Source organism: Nematolebias whitei, chromosome 21, assembly GCF_014905685.2.
Source record: "Nematolebias whitei isolate Nwh7 chromosome 21, NemWhi1, whole genome shotgun sequence".
Classification (NCBI taxonomy): domain Eukaryota; kingdom Metazoa; phylum Chordata; class Actinopteri; order Cyprinodontiformes; family Rivulidae; genus Nematolebias; species Nematolebias whitei.
The window spans coordinates 34,645,587-34,653,945 of record NC_056518.1 but is presented as its reverse complement, the minus strand read 5'-3'; the positions used below and the strand labels follow the sequence as shown (position 1 = coordinate 34,653,945).

General features: G+C 41.8%; 1 protein-coding gene across 1 annotated transcript in view; it reads right to left on the bottom strand.

Moving 5' to 3' along the window:
* The window catches only part of mta1 (metastasis associated 1), a 41,855-nt gene that overhangs the window by 16,475 nt on the left and 17,021 nt on the right, over positions 1-8,359 (bottom strand). Inside the window, exons 4-9 of the mRNA XM_037694981.1 lie at positions 6,204-6,330; positions 4,809-4,872; positions 3,593-3,710; positions 1,913-2,015; positions 869-968; positions 405-593 (exon numbers count right to left, since the gene is read on the bottom strand). Of these exons, the coding sequence (XP_037550909.1) occupies positions 405-593; positions 869-968; positions 1,913-2,015; positions 3,593-3,710; positions 4,809-4,872; positions 6,204-6,330 (701 nt within the window). The remainder of the gene's footprint in view (positions 1-404; positions 594-868; positions 969-1,912; positions 2,016-3,592; positions 3,711-4,808; positions 4,873-6,203; positions 6,331-8,359) is intronic.

Genomic DNA, 8,359 nt, shown 5'->3' with positions numbered 1-8,359 from the left:
GACGGAAACAGGCCAGCAGCCGGTCTCCTCAGTTCCTGGCTGTTTACAGACTGTTGAAGAGCTAGACGCAGACAGGACGGAAACAGGCAGCAGCCGGTCTCCTCAGTTCCTGGCTGTTTACTGACTGTTGAAGAGAAGCCCAGCTTCACAGGAGGAAATGGAACGCTGCACAGACAGATATGTTGCTGCTATTAAATACATTTTAATTCTAAAAGTTGTACAGTTTCTGTCTAAAGGTCTGATGCTTGTGTTGTTCTCGACATGCATGCTGTGTTTCAGTGTGAATAAATTATTGGTATTTAAAATTTACAGATCATTACATCTTGACCCTTCGACACAACTCCAACTTTTTCTGAACGGGCTGGTGCGTCCCTAAATGCACCTCTTTTTGTTTTGCCACTCACAAAGTCTTGCTGGATGTCGGTGAAGTCTTTGCCATATTTTTCGAGCGCCTCCTCGAACAGGTTGGCCTCCGAGGCGCTCCACTCCTCCATTTCATCCCTGCAGAGGACAGGCCCCCCCTGAGGCACCAACGCTGCAATGGCTCGAGTCATGTCGTAGCTGTTAGCGTGGAGGGTGTCCATAGCGTGAAACTTGACACAACAAAGTGTGAACAAAATGCAGTTTAACTAATTATGTTCAGATGATGTCTGTGACAACAACAACAACAACAACAACAACATGGAATCTGTGTGCGAGGTTTAAAGTTATAAAAGGCATCTAGACCCACACCACGCCTACGTGACCCACGAGTTTGTTAATATGCAGCAATGCATTGAAACACAAGTTTTCATAGACACAAACATTTGCTCGATCAGCCGCGCCGCTTGGTTTGAAACGTTTAGGTGCTGTTTCATGTAGCCCTCACCAGAGTGATGTCTCTGGAGGCTGCAGCTGCGCTCATGTGGAGGCTCGGCTGCCGGACAGAACTGCTGCAGTCCAAAGCTCTGGCAAACGTCCCCACTGACCTGAAAAGCACAGACAGAGGCTCTTTGTTCTAAATCAATTCAAAACTATTCAACTTTATCGTTTAGTGACAATTCACAACAAGTCATCTCAAAAACCTTCACGTAGATCTTCCACCAGTTAGTGACAGTTATCCATGAAGCCAGCAGACTGAGCTGGATCATTTTCCTCCATAATTAAATGACCAGGTTTAATATTTTCTCTCATTTTTTTAAACTGGGTTTTCTTCATCTACTTTTAGGACTTCTGTTTAAATCTGATGATGTTTTAGGTCATACGGAAGAGTTCACAAACTTTAAGCACCTCTGTAAGTGTAAAATAAAAACTTTTGAAAGTGTTGACTAAGTTATGAGTTTGTATTTGACATCATAAATATATCATGTAAATTCAAACACCACAAGCAGAAATATACTATTAATATACTATATTTTATCTTCACTTAATTTATACAGTTAGAGTTTGTGATGTTAGTTATAAAGAAGCTTTCAAGAAGATAACATCAGGAAGTACTTTAACCAAGTTTTCTTTTTGACATCATCATTTAATCCCCCCCCCCCCCCCCCCCCACCACCATGTGTATTAACATCAATTTTAGATAACTACTTTCCTTGCAAGTATGTTTTTTACAGTCAAAGCAGATGGTCTCTTGTCCTGAGCTGGTTCTGCTGGAGGTTTCTTCCTGTTAAAGGGAGTTTTTCTTTCCACTGTCTCCACTGTGCTTGCTCAGGATGGGAGACTGCAACGAAGCCAAGATTCAACTTGTCTGCTGGATTCCTTAGATAGAGAACTTTACTAACTGGCTTTTATGTGAATGTTCCTGTAAAGTCCCTGAGACAACTTTGTTGTGATTTGGTGCTATAGAAATAAGCTGAATTGAATTTTTCTGAATTTGTAATAATAAAATAAACTGCTATTTTTTTCCGTTTTGGCGGCTTAGTTGACTCACCGAGCGACTACTAAAAACTGGTCGATCTGTTTCTCTGTTAGCGAGCTGCTGGGGTCCCAGACCTTCTGCTCCAGTTTGGCCAGGTCTCTACAGTCATCTTCACCTGAAGTTAGACAGAAAACACAAACGCGTGGAATTCTCTGACACGTTCAGATAAGATCATCATTTACAAAGATTCAACAAATTTAAAAAATCCATAATGAAACTCAAATTTCATTCCAGTTTTCTTTTCAAGGAATAATTTAAATATTAAATATTTGTCAACATAAACTGTGTTTACTAGCAAAAAAATCTCATGAACCACTGGACAGATTTCAACAAACTTCTAGAAAGTACTAGAAAGAAAGAAAGAAAGAATGAACAAGAAAGAAAGAACTAGAAGGAAAGAACTAGAGAGCAAGAAAGAACTAGAAAACTAGAAAGAAAGAACTAGAGAGCAAGAAAGAACTAGAAAGAAAGAATTAGAGAGCAAGAAAGAACTAGAGAACTAGAAAGAAAGAATTAGAGAGCAAGAAAGAACTAGAGAGCAAGAAAGAACTAGAGAACTAGAAAGAAAGAACTAGAGAGCAAGAAAGAACTAGAGAACTAGAAAGAAAGAATTAGGGAACTAGAAACAAAACCTAGAAAAGAACTAGAACGAAAGAACTAGAAAAAAGAAAAAACTAGAGAACTAGAAACAAAAACTAGAAAGAACGAACGACAGACATACAGACACCCGGGGAGCAGTTAGGGCGTCTTGCTCAAGGACACGACATGTGGGCATGGCAGGGATTTGAACCCGTGACTTTCTGGTCCCAGGTCGGCCGCCCTGCCTCTACACCACAGCGGTCCTTATTAAATGGACATCTTTAACTGATCAACAGATTTCACTTTTGGCGTCAACCTGATTCAGAATGACCATAATTGTGAAAAAATGGCTAGGCAGGGTTGCCAGATAAGAAGTGATGAACTATTGTACTGTGGCTTTAAGCTTCTTGTATTTTGAGCTAACTGTCATATGTGCTGAGTGAAGGTGCAGCAAGATGAGACTTGTGTTTGGTGAACATGTGGACAGAAAAGAAGGGATTAAAAAAAAAAGTATTTAATGTTTATCTGGCAACACCTGGCTCAGCATCTGGATGATGCACAAAGCGTCTGCATGATCACAGTTCATCCAAACTGGTGAGTCCATGAACGTTTCTTCAGATTGGTTTTGCTCCTACATGCTGACAACAGGTGAGTAGCACAAAAAACACTTAATGCCATTTAATGTAACTGATGTCGGTGCAGAAAAACCTGACTGCAGCCGCCTGGAGTGCACGTGCGATTTCACACCTGCAGAGCATTTCACACCAGAAACCTTGAGTTTCAGAGAACGAGGACTGATGTGCACGTGAGTGGCCAAACTCATTAAACGTGTTGAGTAAACAGAGTCATAGTTTAAAAACTCTGGCATGACAGACAGCAGGAGAAACCCAGTTCAAGTTTATGCTTTTTACACGTTGCCATGGCAACACAAGTTATTGAAACTGTTCGTGAACACAAAGAAAGTTTCATCATTAGTTTTTAAGACTGGGGTTGAAAAGTACCATTTTCAGCTGTTGCAGGTGAGACGAGAGAGAAAGCATCCAGAGCAGCAGGTCGTCTGTGACGGTTTGATTTAAAAATCTGCATCAATGAAAACACTGAACATTTAAGTACCTTCTTTTAGGAGGTCGGTGATGTCAGCCTGGTATTTGTTCCCAATGCGGATCTCCCCCTTATCAGCCAGCAGGGTCTTCTGCTGAGGGTCATACACCAGCGAGTAGAAGAAGGCATCCTGGGAAACACAGGATGATGGCGTGAAGGGACAGAAACAGAGATGGGTTACAGCATGCTGCATCTGTGCGTTCCTCTCAGCCAGCTTCTCGTCTCATCATTACTGTACGTGAAAAGAACGTTCTGGGTCAACGTACTAAATAATTCATCTGGAAACAAGAACCTTTAAAGTCAGAAGATCTGAACACACGTAGACAATCCAACACACATGATCTCATATTTAGAAGCCACACACACACATATATACACACAAACACATATATACACACATATATACACACACATATATATATATATATATAGATATGTATGTATATGTATATAGTAAATGGACTGTACTTATACAGCGCCTTTCTATGTTATCGAGATACGCAAAGCGCTTTACACTACAATCTGTGAGCACTCTACTAGATCTACAAAGATAATTGAACAAATCATTCTAAAGAGACTAATCAGAACTTAATCACATTCAGACACTGATGGGACACACATCAGAGGCAGTGAGGGGTCAGTGTCTTGCCCAGGGACACTTCGGCATGTGACTGCTGGTGGATTCGAACCCCCAACTCTTGCATTGGAGGACGACTGCTTTAACCACTCAGCCACAGCCGCCCCACATGTGTGTGTGTGTGTGTGTGTGTGTGTGTGTGTGTAAACCAACCACTCCTATCAGTGGAGGAAACTCTCTTAAATTTTGACCTGGCAACCCAGTTTTGGAGGAACATTTCTTCCACCTAGCTGCAGCCACACGTTACAACAGAAGCCGGTACCTCATTTATGTTTCAAGTTACGCTCACAACGGATGGACGGACAGAGGGCTTGTCCAGTTCCTCCTCTTCACGCCGCAGTGGGGGACAAAACCCCACAATGGTCTCTTCTCATCTTTCCCATTCATGTCCCATGACACTTACACGTGTAGCAAGGCCTTCAATGCACATTCGTGTGCCGTTCCTACGTACACTACGGCTGAAGACAGCATGAAGTGAGAACCGTGGACTTCCTGTCTAAAAAGCAGTGTTTCTAAGAACGCGCGTCTTCTATATAAAAACAACAACAAGTTATTTGTGTGTACGTGTTCCTTGGAGGGGTGCACGCATACCTCTCTGTCCAGGTAGGACTTCAGGGCTTCGGTTTCGTTCAGAAGTGTGACGCAGCACTTTCCTCTGGTGTACGGGAAGAACGTGAGACAAGCAAAAGACAAAGGAGACAGAGACAGGAAGGACCGATGAGAGGAGGGCAGAATACCAAAAGAAACCAGCAGGTACGGAACATTTAATAACACAAACAGGTGGGAGATTAATGGAGGTGGTGGTACCGCACTGGTCTGGTTGTTGGAGACCAGTTGGTGACTCAGGAACTTTCAGTTGTGGAGTGTGAGCAAATTATTGGATTTAATCTATTTAAATAAACTAATTATGATATTAAATGCTGTTACTGAAAGCCAGAACCTAAACTTGAATTCTTTGCCTTCTTCATCCCACCAAGACCAGAATCTTTGTGAAAATGCTGACGACCACTTCATGTATTCTACGTTCATATTTCTATGGACGAAAAACAAGCACATTTGATTTTGTTCGGATTTTCTGAACAAGAGATTTAATTTCTTTGGAAAATTGAGATTTGTCGACCCCACAGTAACATAAAGATCTAAAACAGATTTTCATGACAAAGTCACGACGACCAGTTAAAATAAAAAGTAAAACACAAAACACACTTATTCCTCATTTCAGTGGTTCAATCACCGATCCAGTTTCTGCACCCACTTAGTTTTCTTTCATGGGAACTCATCCCGAACAGCTGCCAACAACAAGTTTGAAGTTTTTTCAAGTTTCACTTCATAGTTGGAAACGAGACTTTGAAGACGGCAACAACTGGTGGACGCTCTGAACCTGGGGGAGTTGGGTCAGCTTCATGGAGATGAATTAGGCTGATGAAAAACTGGGACATCTGAGCCTCACCACACGTACAGAGTTACTGGGAGGACATTTCTAACTGGTAGCTCACCTGACCGCCTGCAGGCACACAATATTACTACTTGTGCATTTTGAAAAGTGTACTTTAAAAAAAACTGCGTTTGTGCATTTTGTGGTACTTGTGTGACTACTTTTAAAAATAATTGATCTCCATTAGTAACTCAGTGGGCGGAGACTGTTGGAGACTACGGTAGTTGACCAAAATGTTTATAGATCAGGCCAAAAGACCTGAAAACCAAATCAAAGATCAAAGAAGAGAAAAATCAAGAACAACCCAAGACATTTTGGAGAGACTCTCACAAATGCTGTTCACCAACCAGTGAGTCCAGCACCAACTAGTGAGTCCAGCACCAACCAGTGAGTCCAGCACCAACCAGTGAGTCCAGGCCCAGTGTGGCACTGGGTTTATTTGAACCCAAATCAACAAGTAAAATAGCCGTACAGGTCTGAGTCCTACGATAAGAGACCGGTTGAAGCAAACGATGCTGCCCGTTGCTCTGATCCAGCTTCGCTGCCTGTACCTGATGTGCGTTGCTGGCAGGGACTCCAGCTGGCGGGACAGAAACAGCTCCCGGTGTCTCAGCTGGTGTTTCTGTTTCTCTGGGAGGTCCACCATCTCAGAATTCTCCATCTCCTCCTCCAGCTCCCCTAGAAGGTGAGAAGGCCAAAAGGGTCAAACATACGTCAGAAGAGGTGGACCCACGGTGTCGATGGGAACAAAGGTGGGAATGTAGACCAGTGCTGGGGACAGAACCAGGTCCAAACTGAAGCTGTGGACAGAACCAGGTCCAAACAGAAGCTGTGGACAGAACCAGGTCCAAACAGAAGCTGTGGACAGAACCAGGTCCAAACTGAAGCTGTGGACAGAACCAGGTCCAAACTGAAGCTGTGGACAGAACCAGGTCCAAACTGAAGGCAGCGATTTCAAACGAATCTTTCAGACTTGGTCGCCCAGAGACCAGCAGCATGGAAATAAAGACATCACATATTTTAATTCTTTTGTCCAAACAAACGCTTCACTAACGTCGGGGACACCGTTTGAGTCCCACCTACACATTCTGACATGGCGTCTTATACGTTAGAGACAGAAGCCACAATAAATAAATTACAAACCCAGAATAATCATTGGTCTTTAAACATTTTTCATTTCAGTTTACAACACAATAAACAACATTAAAGTTAAAAAAAATAATTACAGCCCATAGAATGTGTTAAAAGACACGGTTTTCAGTTTTTGTATTTAAAAAAGATTTATAAAAGTCCATTTTAAACACAAGCAGTAATCAAATAAATATAAATAAGAGATGGACTGTGGCTCAGATCAGAACTTCCATGAAGTTTTATGTGGACTCAGAAACACCGTTACACTTAAAAGATCATTTTTAGCCTTTATGATCATTTCTGAGAGTTGGCTAATCTCTGCAAAACAGGAATTAATTGAATTTATATAATTATATTCTCAATTCTTACGTACAGAACAAATTACATATGATGTTTTTGTACAAATACCACATAATCATGCACACAGACAAACTGGAAATGTTCTTGAAGTGGACTTCACTGAATATTTATGAAGGTTACTTCACTAAACAAATTCCAGCAGTGAATTTCAGACGTGCAGCCAAACGTTCAACAAGAGATGATTAAAAGAACTACACCGTCGATCTCTTGGACTTTAAAACTCTCTCATCCTGTTGTTGCAGGTCAGGGAGTACATCAGTCAACTACTAAACTACCGTCCTACCGCAACTACTAAACTACCGTCCTACCGCAACTACTAAACTACCGTCCTACTGCAACTACTAAACTACCGTCCTACTACAACTACTAAACTACCGTACTACTACAACTACTAAACTACCGTCCTACTACAACGACTAAACTACCGTCCTACTACAACTACTAAACTGCACCTTATGGTTTTGGTACCAGAAGAAGTTTGTTTTGCACCGAAGGTTAATTTGAATGCGGGGCTGTGGAGCAGGAGCGCAATCATAAAAACTCGTTTAAAACACAACGAACATCTCACAGACGAGAATCAGTTGGTAAGGAGGGTCCAAGCATGAAATCCATTTGACAGGAGGAGGAACAGAGGAGAAACGGGCAGAATGACAGAGAAGTGATATAAACTCAGAGCGTTGGACACAAGAGATAAAAGACTAAAGAAAACATCCAAATGCATAAAAACAGAAATGAGCAGGGGAATAGAGAAATTAGTGGCAGAGATGAAGCTTGTGAGAGACGAGGGAAAGAAAGAGTGAGACAACGGTACGTGCTCCAGTTCATTTGGACTTTCATTAGAGCCTGTGAGGCAGAAACACCGGCAGCAGAACTAAAGCAATCAAGGATTTTCAGAGAAGGAGAGATGTGCGGCCAAAATCGATAAGTATTCCTTCAATCGCTTACTCTGCCCAGCACTCAGCAAACTATCAATGCCTGGGAAGAGTACTGTGCACGTACACACATGCACGTTTGTCTTTCTGTCTTAACAAGGACTTTGCACTGACTTCCATTCCTTTTTCATTAATTTCTATACCAACATTGACCCTTACCCTAAACCTAAACATTACCAGTATATACCTAACCCTAACCATTTCCAGTATATACCTAACCCTAACCATTACCAGTATATACCTAACCCTAAACATTACTAGTACATACCTAACCCTAAACATTA